Source organism: Xyrauchen texanus, chromosome 20 (assembly GCF_025860055.1).
Source record: "Xyrauchen texanus isolate HMW12.3.18 chromosome 20, RBS_HiC_50CHRs, whole genome shotgun sequence".
NCBI classification, from domain to species: Eukaryota; Metazoa; Chordata; class Actinopteri; order Cypriniformes; family Catostomidae; genus Xyrauchen; species Xyrauchen texanus.
Window position 1 is genome coordinate 21508953 of NC_068295.1, and position 27880 is coordinate 21536832.

General features: G+C 38.7%; 2 protein-coding genes and 1 pseudogene across 7 annotated transcripts; all 3 read right to left on the reverse strand.

Moving 5' to 3' along the window:
* Positions 1-8905: 8905 nt before the first annotated feature.
* si:dkey-51a16.9 (RING finger protein 122) lies at positions 8906-14979 on the reverse strand. Of its 6 annotated transcripts, none has more exons than XM_052151353.1 (7): positions 13981-14979; positions 11734-11782; positions 10270-10426; positions 10035-10077; positions 9891-9932; positions 9626-9708; positions 8906-9184 (listed from the first exon to the last, which is right to left on the reverse strand). In XM_052151353.1, exons 3-7 carry the CDS (start codon positions 10377-10379, stop codon positions 9064-9066), a joined length of 399 nt encoding a protein of 132 aa, XP_052007313.1. In that variant the 5' UTR covers positions 10380-10426; positions 11734-11782; positions 13981-14979; the 3' UTR covers positions 8906-9063. The 6 variants fall into 6 exon arrangements, with proteins under 6 accessions (XP_052007313.1, XP_052007312.1, XP_052007310.1 ...); XM_052151352.1 differs by having other exon boundaries at positions 11734-11837; XM_052151350.1 differs by having other exon boundaries at positions 11734-11964.
* A 4375-nt stretch (positions 14980-19354) lies between these two features.
* Positions 19355-23589, reverse strand: LOC127660296 (calcium homeostasis modulator protein 2-like). The gene is made up of 3 exons (XM_052150430.1): positions 23441-23589; positions 22502-23145; positions 19355-20137 (listed from the first exon to the last, which is right to left on the reverse strand). Exons 2-3 carry the CDS (start codon positions 23045-23047, stop codon positions 19739-19741), a joined length of 945 nt encoding a protein of 314 aa, XP_052006390.1. The 5' UTR covers positions 23048-23145; positions 23441-23589; the 3' UTR covers positions 19355-19738.
* A 618-nt stretch (positions 23590-24207) lies between these two features.
* LOC127660294 (calcium homeostasis modulator protein 1-like) lies at positions 24208-27825 on the reverse strand (annotated as a pseudogene).
* Positions 27826-27880: the final 55 nt, after the last annotated feature.

Consider the following 27880-nt stretch of genomic DNA (forward strand, 5'->3'; position numbering starts at 1 on the left):
CTCTATGTCTTGCAGAGATTTTAGACGTTAGACTTTTTCCACCTGATATCTATCGCTAAAATAAAACATTTTCTTTCCCATAAATACTTGGAAATTGTGATCCACTCACTTATTACATCAAGGTTAGACTATTGCATCTCATTGTACATGGGTCTCCCCTAAACTACGCTATCCCACCTACAGCTAGTTCAACAGGGTCAAGAAAGAGGGACATTTCCCCAGTTTTAGCATCTCTATACTGGCTTCCAGTGAGATTCAGGGTCGATTTTTAAATTCTGATCATTGCCTACAAGGCACTATCTCTGGTCTCCCGCCTCAATATATCAGTGACCTTATCCTCCCTTACTTCCCTACCCGAGCACCCAGGTCTTATGATCAACTTTTATTGAGGGTTCCTCCTCCTCGCTATAGATCTATGGGTGATCGTCCCTTTTCTGTGATATGTCCTAATCTCTGGAACAGTCTTCCTTTCCATGTGAGTTCAGCTTCATCATTCTCAATTTTTAAACCTTCTTTAAAAACATATTTATATTCTGTAACTTTTGAAAAGATCATTGAATAGTTTGAAATGGATGAATACATGATGTTGTATTTAAAGGTTTTTATTTATTTGATTATGTTTTATATTTAACTTTAAATCAATCTGTTTTTATATCAATTTGTCATTATTTATTTGTTTGATCTGTGAAGCACTTTGGGTCAACTTCTGTTGTTTTTAAATGTGCTCTATCAATAAAGGTTGACTTGACTTGATCAACAGCAGCTAGAGCCAGGATATTTACTGATAGTTGAGATTACATATACTAGCCTATCATTTTTACCATGGTTTATTGTTTCTATAGACAAGGCTGGCCATTTATTTTCTGGGTGGTCCAACCTGATCAAAATGATGAATCAACTGCCAGCTGGTATGGGCAGAGTTTGACCAGATGGCCAGGCTAGTTAGGGCTGGTAGACCACTTTGTACCTGTTCCAAACCATATTTGTAGTACATACCATGGGCCAAAACACAGCTTTTAGCTCTACCTTAAACTTTTAATATGACATGGTTTTTGTTTTCTCCCCCTGAAGGAATATATACCATATTTAAAGAAATTCATCTCATCACGTTTCATAGAAGAATATTTCACTAACTAGTTTTGTTGTATAGTAGGGTACAACAGGGCTAAATGCACACCTTAAAGACAATGTGCTTTTATTCTTGTCACAAAGTGTATAAAAATTTTAAAAATGTATGTCTTTTTATTGAATATTGATGGAGAAACATAATTTGTTTGAAAAGAAATAATAACGGAAGGTTGTTTTGATTAAAATTCTTAAAGAAAATTATAATAAAAATTGGCAAGGGAGTAAAAATCCTACACACTCGGGGTAAAAGGCCCCGGAGGTTATAGTGATATAGTATAAACATAGGGACAGTAGTTATTCACCATATGCACCAGAGAAACTAGCGTGCAGCCATCTTGAAAATGTTGCCTCTGTGCTTCCGTTCTAGCTGTTTTATATAGATATCTATCGTGTTGATGTCAAAGTGTAATTAGCTAGTGAAGTAGATTTACAGGTTATAGAGTTGTCAAAAGCTATCATGAGTATTTTAAAGTGTTCAGGGGATGCCATAACAACTGGAAGGAAAACAGGGAGATTTTAAAACAAGAGTATTTATTTCATAAATACACAAGATCCTACCTTCATGCTGTGGATGTACTGATGTGCCTCTGTGCTCATGAAACTTCAAGAGACAACAAAAAGTCATTACAAATATCTCGTAAGACACTTCTGGTCATCTACTCATGTCATTCACCCATTGTGTTATAGTTAAGGTGAGTAGATTTTTTGAGTGTTAGACCGGTATGGGGAAAGGGTGCAACTTAATATTTACACACACACACACACACACACACACACACACACACACACACACACACACACACACACACACACACACACACACACACACACACACACACACACACACACACACACACACAACTATTTTAATCACATTTAAGCCTCTAAAAATGTTGGGTGAGAAATACATTTTAAAAAGTACCAATGTAATTTTCTTTAATGTTGAACTTGCATGTGTAATGATACAAGCTGTCACTGTTGGAAATTTCATATCAACTTCACATTTCAACACAAATTATTAACAAGTTGAAACCTAAAAATTAAGAAGAATTACAAGTATAACAATTAAACGCTTGTGTCATGAAAAAGTGCAGTGTGTCATAGCTGTCTGAATGTGATCTGCCAGGTCTAATTTACCTCCACGGGTGTCAGAAAAAACAAACATTTAGAGTGACAGAAAATAAACCTCACAAGAATTTCCACATAGTAAAGGGGGGCTGTAGACTCACACCATCAACTCTTGCTGAAAATGCTTTCTGTGCGCTCACACATAATCCATTTTGATCGACTAGTATTACACTCTAATATAAACAGGAAGTTAGATGACAAAATTTGGAAGAGCAGAGGCGCGGCTGAAAAAGGTGATTTGTCAATTTAGGTAAATGCTTTTAAACAACAAGATGCTTTTTTTGATTAACCACTAACCACTTCAGAAAAGGATTAACCATTTTCTGTTCATTTTAATCACATTTGACATTTCATAACATCTCAAGTAGTCTATTTTATATGCAAAGTAATCTCCATTGTGATTGATTCATTCAATGTAATCCACTTTTGATCAATGTAATCCACTTTTGATCAATGTAATCCACTTTTGAAAAAAGAAAAACAGTTAACAAGTGCCTAAATGTGCTCAAAGGTAAGTAATTATCACTCTGAAATTATATTAAATATTATGTAAATGCATTTACATTTAGAAGGTTTGTAGAATAATACAAAAGTGAAAAGTTTTTTTATCTGTCTTGCTTCCAGCGTCTCTACCTGAAACTGTCATAATACTGTAGTTCACCTTATGGGCTGTCCTTCAAACAGGCGTAAGTGGCTTTCACAAATCTTCCTGCTGGTTTGTTTGTTTGCTGACAGTTGTGGCTAAAACCAGGTTATGAGTGTTATGAGTGGAACCATAGTATGTTGGCTTACCGTGGTTTACATGGTAGAGATTTGAAAGAGCATGAAAAATGAAAGTGTAATAGGTCATCTTAATTTCTACCTGTACATTGTGTGTATCAGTTTTCTCAAAAGGTTCAGTCACACAATCACATTGCCACTGTCACAAAATACATTTTTAACATGTTCTCTCCTATGCTGAGTGACAAGTAGATAATAGTTTTGTGTCTTAAGTTATCTTTCAATGAAAGATGGGTTTCTTCTTGAAAGAAGCACTTTACTTCATTTTTCCAGTCTGCTTATCTCTCTCTATTCATGCATGCCATCAGGTGTCTCATCAGCAGATAATGCTTTACAGTTCAAAAAGGTTTATGGGCTGAATATTGTTAGACATAATTCCAACCTCCAGGTGGTGCTCAGTTTCCCTTTCTAGGTTGGCAGTAAGGGAGTACACATTACAATGCCATACAACCATATATGCCATATTCTGCCCTGCCCTACACAATGCAATAACTACTTATCATTCCAAATGCAGAGACAGCAGCACCAGAGACACATTTAAAAAAAAGAATAATAATAATTATATATATGCATATATAAAATACGGATAATATACATATTGTTTTTAATAGTGGTATTTTCATGTTGCCCATCTCTCTATTCTGATATTTTAACTTGTTCCATTTATCTGGGTTGCAGCTGCTCTCTGGATAGGATTAGCTTATCAGAAGTTTTATTTACACTCACTGAGCACTTTATTAGGACAACTATGGTTCTAATAAAGTGCCCGCTGTGGTCTTCTGCTGTTGTAGCCCGTCCGCCTCAAGGTTCGACATGTTATGCATTCTGAGATGCTATTCTGTTCACTACAATTGTACAGAGTGGTTATTTGAGTTACTGTTGCCTTTCTGTCAGCTTGAAACAGTCTGGCCATTCTCCGTTGACCTTTCTCATCAACAAGCCATTTCCATCTGCAAAACTGCCACTCACTGGATGTTTTTTGTTTTTGGCACCATTCTGAGTAAACTCTAGAGACTGTTGTGCTTGAAAATCCCAGGATATCAGCAGTTACAGAAATACTCAAACCAGCCCATCTGGCACCATCAATCATGCCATCGTCAAAATTACTGAGATTTTTTTCAGTATTCTGATGGTTGAGGTGAACATTAACTGAAGCTCCTGACCTTTATCTGCATGATTTTATGCATTGCACTACTGCCACATGATTGGTTGATTGCAAGAATAAATAGGTGTACAGGTGTTCCTAATAAAGTTCTCAGTGAATGTTAACCATGTACCATGATAACCAGATAAACCATAATTTACAGGAAAACTCATTCATCATGCCAAAGAGGATGCTTACAGAAGAGGGGATAAAGTATTGTACAACCAGCCCAGAAACACACTGACTAAGGAAATCAGAGTGGTTAAAAGAAGCTATTCTGAAAAGATGAAAAAATAATTTCTGCCAACGATCTTGCATCTGTGTAGAAAGGCCTGAAAAGCATCACTAAGTACAAGACACCTCCCCTCACTCTGTAGAGAGTCAACTAATGGCTGATGAACTGAATATGTTTTACTGGAGGTTTGAAAAGCCCAGTCTCACATTCATCTCTGATCTTCACTTCACACACACACCAAATAAAAACTAATCACAGGACTTAATGACTACAGACCTGTCTCTCACGTCTGTGCCATGAAGTCATTTGAGAGACTGGTTTTACCTACCTGAAGGACATCACTGAACCCCTGCTGGACCCCCTTCAGTTTGCTTAGCAAACAGGTGTTTTTATGATGCTGTCAATATAGGACTGCATTATATCCTACAGGAGAAGTGATCTATCTACAGGAGTCTGCAGTTGTATGTCAGTGTGTTTATTTAATTGTTTTAATGTTGTTACAGAGTGATATTCATTGCTAGATCGGTGCTGTTTGTTTACTGTTTGTCGCTTAAATGTGTGTTGCGGTGTATGTATGCGCTATATAGTTTTGACTTTTCCCATAGTATTCGCTGCTAGATTTAGAGTTGATTATCAAGTGTGTGTAAAACTATTGTTGTTTTAGTGTCTGTAAACAGTGCTTCACTTGTTTTAAAGTATTATTTATTGCTAAAGTGCAGCATAATCTATTTGCGGTGTATGTAAGTCGTGTTTGTTCCCGAGCTTGGCACCTCGCGCATCCCTTAATTTCGGTTGACCACGTGACTGGCTTTGTTATACTAAGTAGCATTAAGGTGTGGCATGCTTTTTTTCCCATTGAACGGCTCATTAAAATCGTGTATATAGTTGACTGAATGCTGAAGCGGAAGCGGCAGCGGAAGTGGTAGCTCTCGTGTAAAGCCCTCCTCGTGTTAAGACCTTTTTGTGTAAAGACCAGCGAGTCTTCCTGTGCGAGTCCACCGAGCAAGGACACCGACAAGGTGCCACTCACCATAGCACTTAAGTATCTTTTAATTTTATATCTTCACTTATTCTTTCCTTCAACATACTAGCATGTCTACTTCTTATCCCTACATATCGCTGTTATCTGTTATAGACCGTTTACAAGATATAGATGCAAGACCAAATGCAACCTACAACCTACGGCCACTTTGCTCTTCAAGCTCTCATTCTCAGTGGGACTCTGGAACTGCCAGTCTGCTGTGAACAAAGCTGACTTCATTCCAGCCTTTGCCCCACAGTCCACCCTCAGCATCCTGGCACTGACGGAGACATGGATACGTCCAGAAGATACAGCAACACCTGCTGCTCTCTCCAACAACAACTCCTTCTCTCACACCCCTCGACATACCGGTAGGGGTGGGGGAACAGGTTTGCTCATTCATAACAGCTGGACTTTTTCACCTCAGGCTTCAATATGTAACCATACATCTTTTGAATTCCATGCCATTACTACAGTGCAACCCACAAAAATACATGATGTTGTCCTCTATCGCCCTCCAGGTCAAACTTCCTTGAGGAGTTGGATGTCCTGCTCTCCTCCTTGCCAGAGGATGGTAGGCCACATTTCGTTCTTGGTGGTTTCAACATACACAAAGACAAGCCCCAGGCCACTGAACTGAATGCTCTTCTGGCCTCATTTGACTTGGAAAGACTACACACCACTGCAACTCACAGATCGGACAACCAGCTGGACCTAATTTTTACACGTAACTGTACCACCTCAAATATTCTTGTTACACCTTTACATGTCTCTGATCACTACTTTGTTCAATTCAATATGTCTCTCCCATCTACATTAAAACAGACTCCACTTTTGGTTTCTTTTCGCTGTAAACTCCCTTTCACCATCTCACCTTTCGACTGATGTCTCTACCTCTCTTCCCACAATAAATGTGTTTTCCACGCTTGATGTAAACACTGCCACAGACACACTTAGCTCTACTTTAACAACCTGTCTAGACAACATCTGTCCTCTCTCCTCTAGACCAGCATGTACTACACCACCCAGCCCTTGGCTGTCTGACGTCCTTCATGAATATTGGACTGACCTCAGGGCAGCTGAGAAGAGATGGTGGAAATCTAAAGATCCAGCAGATCTATGTAAGTATCAGCTTCTGCTTGCAACTTTCTCAGATATCGTTAATGCTGCAAAAACCTCCTTTTACCAGACAAAGATCAACAGCACCACAGACACTCGTAGCTAGTTTTGAACATTCAACAGACTTTTATGCCCTCTACCTCCACCACCTGACACGTCACTGACAGCAGATATCTTCACCACATTTTTTACTAATAAGGTTACAACCATCAGCAATACCTTCACAGCACTACACCCTGTCAAACTATGTTTTCTCCTCTGACTGACACTGAGGTCTCTAAACTCTTTGTTGAGCAACCACCCCACCACTTGTTCCCTTGACCCTATTCCTTCTCACCTTCTCCAGGCAATCTCTCCATCCAACTTAACCGGACTCACGCACATAATTAACACGTCTCTACTTACAGGCACTTTTCCCACTACATTTAAGCAGGCTTGAGTTACCCTGCTTCTGAAAAAACCTGCACTTAACCCCACACAGATAGAACACTACAGACCAGTCTCTCTAATCCCATTCATGGCAAAAAGACTTGAAAGGGCAGTTTTCAATCAAATCTCTGCCCATCTCTCACAGAACAAGCTGCTGGATGACAATAAGTCAGGCTTCAAAAGCGGACACTCCACCGAGACTGCCCTGCTGTCTGTCACCGAGTCACTGAGACAATCGAAATCTGAATCCAGATCATCGTTCTGTTTCTGCAGGACCTTTCTGCAGCCTTTGACACAGTCAACCATCATATCCTACTCTCCACCCTCTCTTCTCTGGGCATCACAGGAACTGTGCTTGACTGGTTTAACTCCTATCTCTCAGGTAGGTCCTTCAAGGTAGCCTGGAGAGGTGAGGTGTCCAAGCCACATCAATTACTTACTGGGGTACCTCAGGGATCAGTGCTTGGGCCACTTCTCTTCTCTATATACACAACATCACTGGGACCCATCATTCATTCACATGGTTTCTCTTACCACTGCTACGCCGATGACACGCAACTCTACTTGTCTTTCCAGCCCAACAACACCACAGTGACTGCTCGAATCACTGCCTGCCTGGCAGACATCTCGGCCTGGATGAAGGAACACCACCTGCAACTCAACCTAGTCAAGACATGAGAACTTAACCAGTCACTAAAAAAATTAAATAATTTACCATGGTCACGGCATACAGATGGGAGGTTGAACAGCTGGCTGTCTGGGGCAGTCACAACAATCTTGAGCTGAACATGCTCAAAACAGTGGAGTAGAGTGGAGATAGTGGACTTAAAGAGAAATCCCCCTACACCACCACCACCACCTCCATCCAGAACAGCACTGTGGCAGCACCCACATAGACTCCATTGTGAAGAAGGCTCAGCAGAGGTTGTACTAAGTTCAACCTGCGACAGGTGCTGCTGATACAGTTCAATTTGGCAGTCACTGAGTCTCTTCTGTGTACAGCTATAACTGTCTGGTTTGGTTCAGCCACCAAATCAGACAGAAGGAAACTACAAAAGACAGTTAGGAATGCTGACAGGTTTATTGTTAATCCCCCACCCTCCAAGAACTGTACATCTCCAGAGTGAGGAAGCGTGCAGGTAGAATTGCACATATATTACCACTTGCACATGTACATATGCCATTCATTTATATGTCCTATTATTTGTATGTCTATTTAAACTCTTACCTTATTTTATATTCTGTCTCATTATTCTGTAATGTTCTGTGTGAACACCGAAAAAAATCCTTGTGTATGTGTGAACACTTGGCAATAAAACTCAATCTGATTCTGAAACACAACATTTTATTGAGAGCCATAAATAGTACAAAACAACTAGCCAACCTTAAATAACTTGATGTATGTAAATAATGACCCAATTTTCGTTTCATCCAAATCTAGTTCCTATGGTTCTGGATGACAGCGTGGGTTCTTAAGGCGGCCTTTAGCACTCTGAATGCCCTAGGTAACTCTTAACAAATGGATTTATAAGATCACATGTCAAAATGTTGGCAAAAGTGAAAATGTATGACATCACAGATTCTTCAGTTCAGGGCTTGAGCCAGTGCTTTGGATTCTGTAATGGTATTCCTAAACTTTACAAATGACAACTCCTTTGTAATGGTCACCTCTGTCACTCTTAGATGTAAGCTATATGCGTATATATTGAGCAGTGTCTATTCAGGCCATCCGTCCTGTGCAACTATCTAGGCCTCAACTGAATCTGAATATTCTTAATATTTTTCAATGTAGAAATCTCTTCTTCTGTTTGCTGAGCCCTAAGCATCAATTTATCTCGCTGCACACTACATTATGACCAAGAACACGGTACATCAATCCAGCTCCTCTGGGTAACCCCCAACCCCTCCCTCCCTCCATCTATCCAGGAGAAATCTGTTTATTGGTAAAGAGGGGTAGATTCTTTTTGGAAATACTCCACCCTCTCCAGTAGTGTGGTGGTTTTTTACTCTGTTGTTAGGTGTGTGAGATGCACTCGGAGAGAGCTTGCTTTTCTCTGACCATCAATGTCACCTTTTCTGTCACACTTCCAGGGGGTTCTGGTGCCCCTCGGCCCCCTGTGGAGGATCTGGCTGGAGCCTGCAGATGGACTTGTTGCACATGGGGCAGACACTGCGAATTTCCAGCCACTTCACCAAACACCTGTGCAGGAGACAAGGTGAAAAGAGGAAAAAATTAGAGAGGGGTTTATTATGCATCAATTTTTTATATAGACTCAAGCACTGTCACATCTACCGCTGCATTATGACCCTGTCACAATATGACTGGTTGAAATGGCAGAATATATGTCAAAAATGAATAATCTCACAGCAGTAACTCAAGGCCAATTCCCTCTTTAAAATTAAATTGCTGTGACAGCTTAATTTGTGGTTCCTCTGAGTTTTTCATTCTTGTTAATGTGCCTCCCACAATGCCACATCACAACATTCTTTGCATTTGTTTTTGAAAGTAAAGTGTTGTTATTAAAAATGATCACATTTTATCAATTAATTTTTTTAATATTGCATACCAATGCAATAAATATGTACAGTTTAACAATGATGTAAATTATGGACAGTGTGACAAGACAGTAAAAGATCTTACTTCTTATGAAAAGCATGTGAACAAGGGCAAACCCCGAGTTCATCTCTGCTCTGAAACTCATCCAGGCAAACGGCACAGGTTTGCTGAAGAGAAAATTTGTGTTTTTGTAAGCAAAAAATAATAATTAAATCAATATTTATGGATGTTTTTAGTATAATTATGGTGTTGTTTTTATTAAATATTGTACTGTACATGTCAAGAGTTTTCTTCTCAGAACATTTAGAACTTTTATTCGCCCATAAGGCAATGAATCAGCTTTACTTACTCCAAGAAGACTCAGCTTTTTCCCTGGACCTTTTAAAACAACCTACAATAAGAGAGAGGGTGCTTTTTAATGTCTTTACGTCAGAATAACCAAATCTCGCAGCATCTTTTCCAAAAGCTATTAAGTTTAAAATAAAGAAATTACCTCATTATATCCATATTGTTCCTGTGTGCCCTGTCGCCTCAATCTGTGAAATTAAAAGCAAGAATGCTTGGTGCATTCATATAGCTATGACTCTTATTTGAGTAAGAAAAAAAATATTTTTCTCACAGTAGCAACTACCTTTTACAATTCATACAATACATGCCAGATTAATCAAGTTATATATGTTTAAAATGTAATAAAACGTATAATACTTTTTTATTATCATAATTTTTACCTGAACAGGTAGCAACAGAAGATCATGCTCAACATGAAGATGAAGAGGCCTATCCCAAGGATGATGACATATACATTGAGTGGAAGACGATCGCTGGTATCTGTGGACATTTTGCAGAACTTGTCTGGAATCTGTAAGTCTGGATCACACAGGCATCCTGCAAGAGCACAAACAAAGCCACTCAAGTTTTGATCTGAAATGGCTGTTGGACTGAGTTTATTGAGAGAGTTATAATTATTACCATAATCATGTACCAAGGTATTTAAATGGTATTCCAAGGTACTTGAAACCATGGTATACAAAAATCTTGGTATACAAAGAATACTATGGTATTAGCATTATAAAAGTCTACAAATTGTAGAACACAATTTGACACTACTACAATACCACGTCCATAAAAACATTGTACTTTCTTAAACTTTATTGAAATCACAGCAAAATACAGTGACTTTTTATTTTAATACTTGCACTGCTAATACAACACAAATTATTAATTCTGAGCATGTTTATATACACACCAATATGCTGATAACTACCAAACATTTACTTATTAAAAAAAAACAAAAAGACAACACAAAAAAATTTCTTTACTTGAGACTTGAAATCATTGGGTTATAATCTGCTTTTGACATCAAAACATAAACAGGCATGCATACAACACTTATTTACTTATTATTACAATTATTGTTACAAGCGGGTAAGAACAGTGATTAAGGTGTTTACATGCAATTCGAAAATAGGGTAATGAGCAAAAATCTATGTATGCCGATTGGTTTTCATGTATGTATTTTAAGCTGAAGTATGTATTTTCTGCAACTGATCGGAATTGCAAAAATCATAAATGATTTCAAAACAGCTTTTCGAATACACTCCACGTCTGCTGTTCAAACAGTCAGACAGTCCCACCCCAAACTCATGCCATTGGTTGTGTAACATTATGGGGAGGGTCTAAGCATGTTTCTCCAAACAAACACAGTAATATTTATAGTGCCACAGAGGCACAGTGTTTATAGTTTTTGAAAAAAAAAATGAGTCTCTGCATATTAAGCTGGGATAGAAGAAAGTAAGGGTCATGTCTAGGTCATCATTCTCACGAGATTCTTAAAAGGCGTTAATTTGAAGTCGCACAGCAACGAGAAGCGTTGAGGATCACGAGGATGTTACCACGTGTGACGCCCTGGATTCTAACTCGTGACTCCAGGGGTTGTAGTCAGCACCTTTATTCACTAAGCTACCCAGGCCCCTACATACTTCAGCTCTAACTGCCTAGCCATTTCTTTGCTTGTTCAACCTTGTAGTCCTCCAATAGTCCCTGTTGAGTGCCCTGTTGACAGAGTTTATTGTGAGAGTCATGGGAGCGCAAGACTGCTTAGCATTAAAGTTTGAATCTTCTTTTTTATTAGTAAAATGAATACACAGTTGAAATGTCATATAAAAGCATGAAGATTGCTTTCTAGTTCATACCTCATGAATCTTTTTTGTGAGTGGGTGGCGTATTCCTTTCTGTCAGACCCTTGAAAGACAACACACTTCACTGTGATTCTCATGTGTATGGTTCTCAGTAGCCCCTGCATGCATATTGCATACTGTGAGCCTGCAGACTGTCCTCGTGTTTCTCATCTCAATGTAACACTGCTCTCATTGTTGGACCTCTCTGAGAAGCATGAACTTTTCACTGTAATACATCTATTAAAACTAAAAAACAAGAGATGTCACAGTGGTGTTGGATGATGTGCTCAACAGCTGAGCACAATGGTTTTTGTATTCAGGCTCATTATTTACTGTGATAAATATTCTCCGAATTTATTTGACAAAGTAGTAATGTTTTCTGACCACCATAGACCCAAACATCAGTGTTTGTTTATGCAGTTAACATAACAGAATGGATGTACAATTTGCATTGTGCTCTGCTTGATGACAAGACAAAAGCTCTCCATTGTAGAATGTAGACGGTAGAAAAAGAAAACGGCCTATCTCTGTACTTAAGTTATAAACAGCAGAATGAGAGCAATTTGAGAAAGCAGGCTGCCACAGCTCAAAATGATCAATGATTACTACCAAATTATGATCACAAAATCTATTAGTGTCAGTTTTGTTCATAAAGAAGTCAAAATCTATTTAGTATTTGTCTGTAGAGCATTCTATATTCAGAATCTGTAGAGAGAGATTCTGTCTGTTTAACTATACAAATATATTACCATTTTAAAGGGATAGTTCACTCAAAAGGGAAAATTCTCTCTTTATTTACTTACCCTCATGTTGTTCCAAACATGTATGACTTTCTTTTTTCCATGAACCACAAAAGATTTTTTGCAGAATTTAACAGAGCATCGGTCACGATTTATTTTCATTATATTGGAAAAAGATGCAAAGACAGTGAAAAGTGACTGAGGCTAACACTCTGCCTAGTATCTCCATTTGTGTTCCATGGAAGCAAGAAAGTCATATAGGTTTGGAACAACACAAGAGTGAGTAAATGATGACAGACTTTAAATTTTTGGCGAACTATCCTTTAAACTGCTTAATTCCATAGGTTTAAGAAATAATACGAAAGCAACAGACATGAATAAATGCAACTTGAGGGCCATTAGTTCCTAAATCGAGATTACATTGAGGCACTTACAATGGAAGTGGATGAGGGCCCATTTTTAAATGTTAAATGTTCAAATAAGACATAAAAGATATGAGTGTAAACATGATTTAAGTGTGATCAAATCACTTACTAACCTTTTCTGTGTAAATTATAGCCAATTTTACAATTTCGTTTCCATAACGATGTAATGTCAACAAACCCTAAAATGACTGTAAGAATGACGATTTAAACAACTTTACAGCTCAAATAATACACAAGTTTTAACAGAAGAATTAAAGTGCTTCAATTAAATTATATGCTTCACATTTCTGTTTAAGCCTTAAAAATTGGCCCCATTCACTTCCATTGTAAGTGCTTCACTGAAACCTTGATTTTTGTTTTTAAGAAAAGGAGGGAGGAGTCTAAATACATTTTTGTAGTAATCAACATTATGACCAAATAGTGTCAATTGAGCTTAACTTGCAATGAACCCGGAATATTCCTTTAACATAATTAAATTAATAAAACTAAAAATATCTTAGGTTTTTTAGGTTAATTTTGGTTAAGACTGAATTAAATTTTATGGAAATTTTGTTATCTATTCAAAATGTGTAAATCTTGAAAGTATTTTTTTGAGTGTGATTTGTGTTTTCAAAGGAGAGCATTTGGCAAAATGAGTGAAGCATGAAGGCAAATATTAGTGGTGCACCCTTTCTGCCATAAAGCCACCATCTGGTTTATCTTTGAGGGATAGAGTGGATGGCAAAGAAAATGTCCAATGAAGGCTTCACCAAGCCAGGCTGGAAGCACCATTTGGGGAAAACACCTTATAGGGGTTGATTGCTGCCAAAAACGAGACAATGTTGACAAGGACAGATGCATATGCAATGTGTCTGTATCCGTTTAGCATGTTCAGGTCATATAAGAGAGTGTGGCAAACAGAAGAAAGGTAAGGAGGATTGACTGTTCATGCGAAGGAGTGGGTGGTAGTGATAGGAGTATTTTGGTTAAACATTGATAGAAAACCAGTAGGAGGGTGGAAGACTGTGAATAATACATGGTTTATGGAACAATCCAGATTATGCACCCAAATCACTGGATGATTCATTCAAACTATGGGGGGTATGATTCATACTGACCGTTGGATGGGATTCAGGAAATCAAGTGCTAGATTATGCCAAATGATCCAGTAAATTGTGTCCAAAGAATTTTTTTAAATGGGCCAAAGGAGTGGGCTGATCCACTCACTCAAAACCAGACAAATAATTTGAGCTTTATACTCCCAAAAACTCCTACTACAAAAATCTTCAGCGCCTCTGGTTAACACATTACAGTCACCCACCAGCTCCTCGCTTGCATATGCATGGAGGCAGGGCGATTTAGTTTTCTTTGTGTTGAAACATTCACAAAGACAAGTCAGTCATTGTTGAGACCTGTGTCAACACAGTTGCAGATATCAACACCTACTCCTCTGTATCTAAAATGTTTTGTGCTGCCATGCTTTGACTTTCTGATCGTTTCTCCAGCGTCATGATTTAAAATAAATTCCAGATTTCAATGCCTACAGCAGTGTGCAGCACAGTATATGAAAAATTGGCAGTCTTTCACATAAGCAATGGATCACCATCTACCACTGCACGAGGTGAAGTTGTTGTCACTGGCCTTTTTTATTTCCTACCTCTCTTGTAGGGTGACAATAATGAAAGGGTGAGAATTCTTTGGGATAAAAACATACAGTACAGGGTGTCACAGTTTTCTTCGTCTATCTTCAAAACATTGTCACAAGGCTCACCGCTTCCTCTGCTGCTTTCAGCCACTTCCCTCTAGTCTTCTTGCTTTCCTATGTCTCCCTCAAGATTATCACCCTCACGTTACAATCAAGCGTTTTCCCTGGTAACAAAGGAGAGGAAGAGCTGTGGCATACAGCCGTTGTGAATGCACCCCATTCAAGCTGTGAGAGGCATCGGAGTGTTTCTCTTCCTCACGCCATCTGGTCTGGTCTCTCTACTTTGAAAATACAAAGGACATAAAATGTGTTCTCCAGACAAAGTGATGAGCTTCCTACTGTATGTGTATCCTGTTGCCTTATCCACCAGCCCTGCCTCCACGTAATGGTGCCGATGACTTCTCTCCAGCTCAGTTTGTAAACAGATCCCTGCTCATGTGATTTGCTGTCTGGATCACAGCTCTACTTTCACCCGCCCCCTCCTTGCTCCTCCCCGTTCACTCCTTTTTTTCCTTCTCCCTTACTCTCCCCCTCTCCCTCTCTATCGTCTGTTTTCTCTCCTTTTTTCTTACTCCTCTCCATCTGAAGGCTATTAAGAGGTGACAGTGGCCAAGCAAGCAGACGGGCAGGCTGAGTCTTGCTCTGTGTGAGACAGGGTCGGGAGGGGAATGAGGGTTGATTCAGTTTGCTTGGCTGGTGCTCATAAAACATAAACAAAGGGACAACAGAGTGATAAAATGAGAGCAAGAAGGAGAGTAGAATAGAATAAAAATGAATAGAATAGAACTCTTGGGGATATTCTTATAGCAACCCCAACATAAAAATTGAGTATGAGCTTAAAGCTATGACACCAATGAGCTTGAGAATTATGCAGAATTAGTTGACAGATTTATTAAGCAGTTTGTTTTGTGGAATGACAGTTAATACATTTTACTTGGCTGACTGTCAAAAAAAAAAAACATAAACAAAGAGATGGCAGAGGGGAAATAGAGTGATACAGAGCAAGAGTCAGAATTTAATAGAAATAGAAAAGATCTCTAAGGATATTATGATAGCAACATCAACATAAAGCAGAAATTGAGCATGTCATAAAAGCTGTGATGCCAGTGATTTAGAAAATTCACAATGCTTGGCTAACTGTCACTAAAACAAACACAGAGACACCGAAGGGAAAATAGTAAGAGGAAAAGGGAGAATAGAATAGAACAGAATATAATAGATCTCTGTGTATATTTTGATAGCAACCCCTACATTGATTAGAAAACACTTAGGATGTGATAAAAGCTGTTACACCAGTGATCTTGATAGTGTCACAGAGAAAGACCGAGACAAAGAGACCCAAGAGCAGAGAAACAGTTTAAAGGATTTATTAACAATAAATATCTACTTCAACTGTGCTGGCGAAGAATGAAGATTCCGGCACTGGCTGCAGTAGTGGGGGAGAAGTTAGTGGATGCGTGCGCGCCATGGCCGCACAGTGTGTTTGTTGATGAGTGTGTGCGTTGTGGTAGTCAGGAGCAGAGAAATCCTCTGTTGAAGCGTAGTGAGGTGCAGGGAACAATCTCACAGCAGACTGGAAGGCAGTCACTCTCCTGACACACGGGCAGAGACGAGGAATCCTCCGTTGAAGATTTGTGAGCGCTGAGAACAAGCGTACAACAAACTGGATGGCAACCACACAAATACACAAGACAGGACCAAGTAAGCAGCAATCTATCAAAGATACAATCTATCAAAGATACTGACTCAACGAGGGGATTAAGTAGGGAGTGAATCAGCCGAGAACCAGGTGCTAATCAGTGGCATGATCGGCATTGACCAGCCTGAGAAACATGAGGAAGACAAATAACAAAGCAAACAGAACAACCCCCCCATGAATGTGGCAAGACTGGACAGTGGAGACAGCAGAGTTAAAACAGTGTGACAAACCGGACTCCAAGCAAGGACAGTGTTGGTTGACAGTCTATATGTGGGTTGTGCGTTACCAACCAAGGATGCCCCAACACTACTGGTGCCGATGGAGATTGGATCATGTAAAATGACAGGTGCTCCATATGATTTCCAGAGATGAAGGTGACTGGCTTTGTGGACTGGGTGACGGACAGGGGCATGCCAATGTGGGTGTGGGTGGTGATAGTTTCATCTAACTGGACCATAGGAACCTGCCATTCGGATCCAAGTTGATGTCCATAAAGTTTCCTTCGGATCCAGAATCCACTAGGGCTAAGACCGTGTGACTGGTAGATCCATACTGCAGTGTGTGTAATCCTGAGGCTTTGTCCAAGGGTGTTGTGCTTGCCAGTAACCTCCATACTCCTGACGAAATGTCTTTTAACCGGATAGGAAGTGGAGAAATGACCAGACTGGGCACAATAAAAGCATAATCCATGAACGAGGTGTAATATTTATCTCCTTGTGCGAGATCCGAGTTTATGGGCTCTGCGTCGGTCTGTGATCAGATGACCAGATCCACCAAATCGTCGAAGCATGGAGGGAGATCCAAAGGATAGGTTTTGTCCTGGATGTCGTCGGAAAACCCCGGACAACCCCGGAAAACCACAGCCCTCTGCCCCCACCCACGCTCCTGAAGATGGGGCAGAAGATGACGTGGAGGCTTTCCTCAATCTGTTCGAGCGCAGCTCTGAGATTTGGAGCTGGCCGCGTGACCAGTGGGCGGCCGGCTCCTTCCGCTCTTGTCAGGAGAAGCCCAGCTTGCTGCTCAACAACTGCCGGCAGCTAACCTCCTGGCCTATGCCGACCTGGAAAAGGCCATGCTACAGTGGGTGGGTCGGAATCCGGAGCAGTACCAGCAGCTCTTTTGCCTTCTCCCAACGGCTCCGAGACGGGTGCTGGAAATGGCTGCTGGCGAGTAGTCGATCAGGTGGTACTGGAGCAGCTAATCCTTCGTCTGCCAAAGGGAAAGGCAGAGTGGGTCCAGTGCCACCGCCCGGCATCTCTGGAGGAAGCTGTCTAGCTGGTGGAGGACCATATGGCGGCGTACCTGAGGGCAGAAAGCCCTGTTCTCTCTCTCCCTCTTCCCCCTCCCTCTGTGTGTTCCCCACTCCCCTCTCACTCTGCTCAAACCCCAGGGCCCGTTCCTGCCGCCAGGAAGCAAGGAGCTCCGCTATGGCTGCCAGTTCCCCATGCAAGGTGGTGGCAACCCCCCTCGTCTCTACGGTGCCCCGTCGCTCTCCCCCTCAGGTGCCGACGCAGGTGTGGGCGTGACGTCTGGGCTGGTCTGATGGAGTTGCAGGCACTTCCGGGATCAATGTCCTGTGATGGAGCTGGGGACAGTGGTCCGGATCCCAGATGCCCCGCAGGCTGCCCCCGACCGAGCCGGAGCGTACCTAATACCGGTAAGAATCAAGGGGGGTACTCACCAAGCTTTGGTGGACACCGTTAAATGTTTATTGTGAAGCTGAAGAGTTTATATTGACTTTTTTACATACTGTAGCTGGAGTCTCGAAGAAGCTTATGCTGACAAAGTTTGCGTGACACTGATCTGATCGAACTGAGAAAAGCTCTGAGAAGAGTGCATGCAGATGGTTGGCAGAGAAATAAAAAGCCTTAGTTGACTGCATCATTGCTCTCCATCTCCTCCCTTCCATCTCCGAACTTAGAGTTTTTACAGGAAGGTTGTTTTGATAAAAACAAATAAAAAATGAGGGCGAAGGGGGCCTTTTATCCCACACTTGGGTTAAAAGGCCCAACACTTGGGGTAAAAGGCCCCCAGGTTAAAGTTATATTGTGTAAATATTTAGACAATAGTTATAGGGCAACATTTTTCAACTTTCAACTTTTTAGAGTAACAAATTAAGATACTTATTCAAAATATCTATTAAGAAAAGTGTTTAACTGTTTCATGTTAATTTAAACCACATTTGACCTTTCATAACATCTCAAGTATTCTTTAAAGTTTAAACAATTTAATCTCCATTGTAATTGGATCAGTCAATTTTTTTTTATAACAAATCTATCCATCAAACTTAAGAAAAACAATGTGTTTTATCGGGGCCTTTAACCCCTGCAACAGGTGGGCTTTTTGCCCAAATACCATCCTTTCACTTATTGGAGAGCTATTAAAAACTTTTGATTCAATCACCTGGAACCTGATGACAAATAATACATTTTTATCAAAATAAAGTACATAATTTAAGGGATTTTCATTAGCTACATACATTTTCAAGATTTAAAAAATGATTAGCCTTTAGCCCCGTTGTACCCTAATCGAGTTTTAGTCATCAGATTTATTGAGCCATTCGTTTTGGGCAGTGAGGTGTTGATTCAATTTGCTTGGCCTGCTTTCACAAAAACATAAGCAAAGATATGATGGAGACAAAAGAAAAAGTGAGAGACAAGAGATAGAATAGAATACCTTAGTTAAATATCACTAATGTTACAGTGAATAAATAACATTGCCGAACCGTTCTCGCCTACGATTCTATATGTGGGTCACATTATTTCTCTCTCTCAAAATAAATAATAGTAATTGAATAAATAAATAAATGTTCAAAGATCAGGTTAAAATTCTGAGCAGACTGGAAAAAATCAACCTGTGTTACTTTGGGTGTTTCTTAATAACAAAGATTATGGTTTGGGTGTGTCCATCCATCCATCCATCCATCCATCGTCAACCGCTTATCCTGTGTACAGGGTCGCGGGGGGCTGGAGCCTATCCCAGCTAACATTGGGCGAAAGGCGGGGGACACCCTGGACAGGTCGCCAGTGGTTTGGGTGTGTATACATTATAATTCATTCATTAATCATTCATTAGACACTAATTTGTCAGATGCACTTTAATGCATAAAGGATAACAAGAGGTTGACGCAACCTCAACCTGAGAGTACATCATGAAATGCCACAGAGTTTGTATAGTGTGTTATCATAACATGACAATTTGAGCTACCAAACAGTCTCCAAAAACTCTAAAACTCTAAAAGTTTTACTTATTATAACATCAGTGAATCTAACAGACCACACATTATGCAGAAAATAAAAATGTATAGTAACTTAAAAATCTGAATTACAGCTTTCAATGACAAAACAACATCATTCATTCACTAGCATGTCAGCGCATATTTGCCATGCAAGAACAGATAACAAATGCGAGATGCAGAATTCATTACATGACTACCAAAGATAGAGCACAACAATGTGCCAAACTTGTTAATTTAGTTTTCAATTGCCAAACAGCTGTTGTCCTTTTCGTACATGGCCCATTTGTCTAAGCGGCTGTACATGGGAGTGTTATTGTTCTCTCTGTACATGTAAACCCCTGTGATACGGTTCCACTCCAGCCTGGGAATGGCGGTCTTAGCATCCTTACAGTCAGCTATAAGCTCCTTTTCCTGATTTTCCAAGGCAACAAATCCAAAGAAGCTCTTCACGCACTCAGCAGCATGGATTTTAGCATGTAGCTCAGCAGTACGCTGGAAAAGAGCTTGTTCATTGGAACGGTACTGGTCCCAGTATGCCTCCTGACGATAGCCCAGAGGAGAGCAGCAGTTTTTCAAGCAGAGGAGCAAAAAGAGGCAGAGGGAGATAAGGCCTACCAGTAGCCAGCCTAACAGCTAGAGAAGAGATGAAAAACAAAATGTTTATTGTGTTATTGAGTCTAAAGACACGTATGTAATTACCAGTGGCGGTTCGCGCATTTAAAGTCCAAGCCCTCAGTGTGATTCATGTCATTAAGGAAACACAGTTTCACAATGAATAACACACCCTATGCCTTTAGGCATCTTACATTATGTCGCAGCTAACTAATAATACCAATTGACATTTTAAAAACACGTCCACGCGCAAAAGCCAGAACTTGAAATGACACTTAATGCTCAAACAAGCCTGACTGCAAGCATGACAGTCACAAGTTTTGTGAAATGAATGTCAAAAATTATAATTTTTCATATGAATCTACAAACGAGGTCTATAATACCTGGAAAAAATTTATCTAATAATATTTGCGATTTAAATGTTGCTTGAAATAAATTTAGTTCCATCAGGGTACACGGTTATGCTGCGTTTCATTCAAGTTGGATGTGGGATATTCCTACTTGATATCTCCGACCATAAATGCATTCCATTCCCCGATATTCGGAACTGCAACACTCCCATTATCTTAGCAGGAGTTTGACTCTCATTAGAAATGTCTCCTAGCAACCCAAATGATAAACAATGCTGCAGCGCTAGCATTTGTGCTTCAGGTTTACAATTATCAAAAGAGATTATAATATTTTATACACCCGTTTCTGCAGGTGTTTGTTAAACAAGCTTTAATATAATGTGGAAACAAACGTATTTTACTTAATAAGTGAATGTTTATCACTTGTATATCTCCCCGAGTGTCGACAAGTTTCTGTGTCATCATGCACCTGCATCTCAGCGAAATCGGAGATGAGAATTTCTGCACGAGCCTACAAGTTGTAATTCTGACTTATAGATGCATTCCATTGCACTTTTCCTAGTAGGACGTTGTAAAATCTGACTTTCCGTGTTGAATGAACACAGCACTAATTTTCAAAACTTCATCCGACACTGAATGTTCAAGCATCCTAATTTACACTTAGAAAATTCCTGATGTTGCTATAACAATGCCAAAAGCAGTTTCAAGTACCAATTTACTTGAAGTGAAAACCAGTCCTCCTTTCCTGTTTAATAAATTAAGCAATCATACAGTCATGCAGAACATTTTGTGTTTTTAAATCCATAAGGATCTCTTTCTCAATGGTGATGTGGCAGTGATGACAGCCGACTCATCAACAAGATCTTGCGCTTTTCGCTCTTGAAATCACTTAAAGCGTGATTGCGTCACTCAAGCCCTGCTAGAAGGCCTCAACCGGGACATATCCTAAAGATCACACCCACCAAGAACAAATAAATCAATCTGATTGGCTGATGAATCTGACAATCTGACTTTAGTTGCTCATTCATTTGCACTGTTGAGGAATTCTGTGGAAATTCTGAAGGCCTGAGGGGGTGGAGCTCAAACTCACGCTCTGCTTCGGGCATGCAATTTGTGAAACAGTTGTCACACTTTGCTTGTAAGCATCAAGGAATACATTCTGACTGGATAAACTTTTTGTTTTTCTCTGTTTGTTTGTAGATTAATTAAGAGTGGAAAGTGATTAAAAATACATAAAAGGTGACTGAGAATGAAAGGATGAAAAATATGTATTTATTTGGCATGTTAGGCCAGCAGAGAAGGCTTTGCTAGCTCTGTGAATTCGCCACTGGTAGATACCCAATTCATTGAATTATAGGATACGTTTACTCACAAATTTAAATGTTGTCATTATTTACCATGATATTGCTACAAACCCAAATTACTCTCTTTCTTCCACTGAACACAAAATGTAAATGATAAAAAAAGCCTTTACACTATTTATTTGCCATAATTCAAGTGAATAGTAACTCCAATCTGTCAAGCTCAAAAAAAAAAATTGCACCGTAAAACCACAGTAAAAGTAATCAACATGACACATGCACTATATTCCAATTGAAGTCGTTATTTACTCTCAAATCAAATCATAAATAAAGCACTTACATTAAATGACAGGTACATTGATAATATCAAACCTCATTCTCATGACCAAATGTCACTTTAGTGCTTTATTAATAATTTTACTTGATTTGAGAGTGAATAACAACTTAAATTTCATTCTGTTCATTACACAAAGTGAGCTTATAACTTCAGAAGACTTATATAGTCATGTGTCGTATTGTTTACGTTTACTGTTTTTTTCTTTTTCTTCACTATTCACTTGCATTGTGGCAAATAAACCCTGTGAAGTCAAATTTAGTAGGCATAAATGTATCTTTTGTGTTCCATGGAAGAAAGAATATGGGTTTGGATGATCGAGCTTAGGGTGAGTAAATAATAGCAGAATTTTCATTTTTGAGTGAACTATTCCTTTAAAAAATATACAAAGTGGTAATACCTGGGATTCATACTTTAACTGGCGTTCAACCTCTCCAGAATAAACCATCAGTGGAGCAGGTAAATCCTTACATGGAAACCGGGACATGATTTCTGGGGCCTGTGTAGTTGGAGGGAATTTGTCCAAAGAAGAGGGGTCTATAAACTCACTTAAGGCACAGACATATGCCTCCCCTCTCAGGAGGGAAATCACAGTCCAGGTGATTGGGGCGACCACTGCTCTTCCCACAACGGAGCCTAGTAGAGCAAAGGCAGCAGTCAGTGAGAATTTCCGGCATTTTCTGGTGCGGCACTCTGACACAATGTCCCAGGTATTTTGATTCAGCATCACCCCAACGATAAAGAGAGCCAGAGCTGGTACACCAATTGCAGCCAAGCCGTAAAGGTAATTCTTCTGTGGTGAACAGGGACAGTTAAAAGCAAAAATGTTGTATGCTGTCTGACCGGCCACTGTCCCTAGACCTATTAGGCCATTGAAGATCATGACATCTTTGCTCTTGAAGAAGAGTGCAATAAATTTGAAATATTCTGAGACAACTGACGCCATTCTATCCTGCAATAGTTTTGATTCTCCCTCTCTTTCCGTTGACAGTGATTTACAGTGAGTTCTTCTGAGCTCCCTCTCTGTAAATTAAACCAAAAACACTGACAAAGAGAAAGGTGTGAATGAGTGCTTTTTGATTTAATGACACTGTTATAAAGAAAAATAGGGGCAAAACAGAAACAGTTTAATTGCAAGCATACAAATTCTAAATAAACAGAGAAATGCACACATGGAGCATTATGCATTTGTATCAGTCTGAGTGTAATGAAAAACACATTCAATTCAAAGACAAATTCATGGAGAAAAGAGACTCTTTGAGTCAAGTTACAACAAGTTCAGTGTGCCACTCTGAGCCTAATATAGTTACTGAAAACTGTTGTTAAAATGAAGACTTACATTCCTTTGCTTGAAGGTACAAATGGTCTCACTGAACGCCTACAAAGTTAAAAACAAATATGTACAACAAAAGCAGATTGCAGAAAAGTCATTAAACAAATCCAGTTTGCGGTAGTTTCTCTAATGTTGTGGTGAAGAAGTGAGATCCTTCCTTCGGTCGGTCAGTCAGTCTGTTGTGTGAATACAGCGATGATTCATCGGCAGGAACTAGAATCTGGTTTCAGCCCCAGTGGAACCAATGAGCATTTAACCAAAAACAGGCTGGGCTAATTTTAAAACACTGAGAATGATCTGACTTGCAAAACAATAATAAAAATATCATAATAACAAGTCTTAAAATGTTTATAATTATCCTATATTAAAAGGTTGCCATCATTTGTATTGTTCAATAGTATAGGTAACCTCCCGTAAACAAACAAACAAAATATTTAGGATTGCCATCATTATTTGGTTTGGTGCACAAGCAACATTAATAAAGTTTTAAAAACATTGATCAAAGTATTATTATTATTATTATATAGGATATTATTATGTTTTTTATTATTATTATAAAGCCTATTATTAACCCTTTAAGATACAAACTTGGGCTTTAAAATTGATAATTATGGTCTCATATATTAATAAACATATGTTGTTCATATGAATGGTCTCAGGAGGTTAATTTAAAAAGTCAATAATTAGAAATATAGCCTATGATCTACAGTCAGTAACCTACTGATATTGCACTTCATAACATTTAAAATAAATAAATTTATTAAAAATTAATTTTATATATATATATATAAACAAATAAACAAATTATACAAAAACGTCAGACTTTTGAGTAGTATGCCACAGCTGTTTTTTTTCATATGTATCTGAGTGTTGTACTTACTCGAAAAGCCGTCCGTAACCGAATGCGCATGCCCATTTGCTTCTTGGGCTTGTTTACTTAGCAATAGCGCGGGTTTACAGTCATGCCAGTTCCACAGGACTTTATTCATGTCTTCTTCTTTATGGATCCCAAGAATCTTCTCCTCGTCACTTTTCTGTTTTTCTCCGTCGTCATCTTTGTCTCTTTTTCCTTTCTTTTCAGGAAGTTGCAAGTCTGAAACAATTTCACCACTGATGCTCTCGAAGTATTGCAGTATGCAGACCTTGGCGAAGCTCTTGGCGTGTTCTTTGCATGTTTCGTCGAATAATTTGCGCTCTGTATCGATGTAGTGCGACCAATATTTAGTTTTAAGGAAAGCGGCTTGTGTGAAGCAAGGTCTGATTGCCCTTATCAAGAATGCTGCCAAAGTTATGATCATTAGAAAAGTCCATCCAAAGGCCTAAAGAAGAAATAACATTACAAAAGATTTATTATGCATGCAGTATAGGCCATATAAGTGGTTTGTTGAAAAAATGGTCCAAGATAACAGAAATTAGAAATCTTTTTAAAAGTTCTTAGAAATGTAATACATTGTCCATTTTTTTTTTAACTGTAAGTCCTGTGTTTGCACCACCTGACTTTGATTTGGTGGACCAAAGGATATGAAATTATTTATAATAATTTAAAATTATTTTATATGGTTTCACTGCTTATTTTTTATTTTATATTTTTAATTAATAATAAAAGATTATTCTGCATTACTCATATCAACAATTTATTTAAATTTTTAAATGTCAGCTTTTAATGAGACTTTGATTGGACGTTTACACCACAGGACATGATACAAAAATGACTTTCAAATGAGAAATTGAAAACTGGTAAGGATGTTCAGGTAAATGCTTTATATGAACTGGTCATTGACAAATAAGGTTGTCTGGGATTATTTAAATTAGAGATCTTTTTAGATACATCTGCTGGTTGGTTTCACAGATTTTTGAAAAACATTTGTAGCATTTTCTACAAAAACTTGATTTAATGACTTAAATAAATGCCAAGTGGTTTAACAAATACTTTCCTTTTTTACCTACCTGCTTGGTGCTTACACCACCTGACTTTGATTTGTTGGACAAAGTTTTTTTTATATCAATCATATTTTTAAACAAAATTGTTTCACTGCTTTTAATATAAATAAAGGATTATTCCAACATAATGCCAGTTTGTGTGTATGTGTGTGTAAAATTTCAGCTTTTAACAAAATGTTTTTCTTTTTCTTTTTTTTTTACTAACTCTAGATAGTTAAACCATTTAGATATGTTTTACTTTAAAAACATAAAAATTACTTTGAAGTCAGAAATGATATGTCCATTGACCCAGGACCTCATTCCACCTCTGTACCTCATCCATTTTTTGAGTTCTGCCCAGACATCGTGTCCTCAATCTCTCTCTTATAAATAGTGTAACACACAATTGTATTTTTTATTTTTTTTTTATAGTGGTTTAAGTACAAAAAATGTATAGGGTTATTAGGGACCCTATATGTAAGTGTTGTGGTGTGGAAACAGGGGAAGGCAGACAGGTGATTAGGATCCAGTTGCGGTTTTATTGTAAATAACAAAATAAATAAACACAAAGCAAAAGTCCACGATGGGAAAACGTAACTCAAACACAAGCTAACACATAGCAGGGAAAACATCCATGAAGGGAGACCTCGAACGAACGAACGAACGAACGAACACAGGTTACCCGAGGAACAAGAGCAGCGAACATACCACGATAACATTGACGTTCACACACAATCAACGAAAGACAGGGACTAAACCAAAAACCAGGATATATATACATGAACATAGAACTAAGGGGCCAATGAACAAACAGAACACCAAACAAGATAACGAGGGAAGAAACAAAGGCAAGTGGCAAGTTAACGAGGGACAGGTGAAAACAATGACGGAAAACACGAACGCTAACAAAGAGACTATGGAGTTACATAAGGGACAAAAGTGAAAACTAAGGAATGCAAAAAGTGACGAAAATGGTAAACAAGAGGGAACAGTGAAACAAGACAGTGTAACCGTTACAGTAAGAATGTGGAGTTTATTTTTATTTATTTATTTTTTTTGGCACTTTCATAAATTATAGTTTTATGATTATTTCATTCATATGTATATGTGTGTGTGTGTGTTTACTATTACAGGATTTCTACTTGTTTTTTATTACAAGTGGAATTAGTACTATATTCATACAAATAAATACTATATTACATTGATTTTCTGTGCAACAATTAATTAACAACAACAGATTTATCAGTATTCATATGCTCATACATTCCTATTATACATGTTATTTCTTACTCAGGGTGGTTTTCTTCCTCAAATGCCAAATGTAAATCAAGTCAGTCACTTACAAACTTGACTTATATTTTACATTGCTATTTAATGAAGAAACAACATTGAAGTAAACTATAGCAAGTACAACACATGAACTATGTGATATGACTACTGTCGTTTTGGGCATACTTCTGAAATGATGTAAGTTGTGCTTCTAATTAGACTCAGTAAGTGCCTGAGAAAATACATGTGAATCTTTTGTGTTATGTGTAGCTCAATATATGTTTGACAGCCGCAGATGCATCTCATGAAATTTCAGTGCGAAAGTAATGAATACTGTTCTAGATTTGTCCTGTTTTGTTGCATTTTCTCTTTGATATATGAACAATAAACCATCAAAATATATTACAAAAAAAAATATCTGGGCATTTTGTGGATCCATTTGTGATAGATATAATTGTCTCTAAAGACCCGAAAATGTAAGATTGTTTCGAGAAATTCCCATGCATTTAAGGGTTAAATATGTGTATTCATGGAATTGTTTTGTTTGAAATTCGTGTATTATGCATGTTTGATTAAACTAAATAGCTCCAGACAAAAAAATGAGCATGCCATCTTTGACCCATGTAGGTGAAGTTAAGGAATCATGCCATTACCTGTGACAAACAGCGAATATACCTCGTGGCTGCTTCTTGAGAGATGATCTCATGCTCATCAAACACGTCTTTACATGGAATCTTTCCTTGTAATTTGAGGAGCTCCTTTTTGGATAAAATTCGATAGCTCTGGTTAATGAACTCTGATACATCTATCGTGGTGCTGTAAGCGCACAGAAAACTCTTTCCATCCATTAAAGTCACAGCTATCCACACAGCCGGGGCGATGAGAGCGCGCTGCGTCATGGAGCTAAACATGTATCGTAAAACCGACGGATCTTTCCTGCGCTTTCCAACTGGTCTCTTCTATTCTTCGGTTAACACTGATATGTTGTTGTTAAGCACATATCCAAGTAAGAAGAACCATATCGGCGGAACAACGAGAATGCCGATTCCATACGCGTAATTGTAGTCGGGGAGGCAAGGACAGGTGAACTCAAAAGAGGAATACATTTGAGCTCTTGCCAGAGCCATTATCCCACAGATGCCATTCATGAAGGACTCTTGATTGGCTTGCAAGAACTGGACCATAATCCGAAACTTATCCATTTTGAAAAGTTCACCTTTAAGTGTGGAGTAGAAGATTAGTTTGTAGAATTATTAG

Coding starts and splice junctions, on each gene's coding strand:
- si:dkey-51a16.9 (XM_052151349.1), bottom strand. CDS start 14,574: ATGTTTTTATCCCAAAGAATTCTCACCCTTTCATTATTGTCACCCTAC. Junction 10,427..14,519: donor ATTGTCACCCTACAAGAGAG/GTAGGAAATAAA, acceptor GTGCTCTTGCAG/GATGCCTGTGTGATCCAGAC. Junction 9,709..9,890: donor AAAAGCTGAGTCTTCTTGGA/GTAAGTAAAGCT, acceptor TTTTCTCTTCAG/CAAACCTGTGCCGTTTGCCT.
- LOC127660296 (XM_052150430.1), bottom strand. CDS start 23,047: ATGGCGTCAGTTGTCTCAGAATATTTCAAATTTATTGCACTCTTCTTC. Junction 20,138..22,501: donor AGTTAAAGTATGAATCCCAG/GTATTACCACTT, acceptor TCTCTTCTCTAG/CTGTTAGGCTGGCTACTGGT.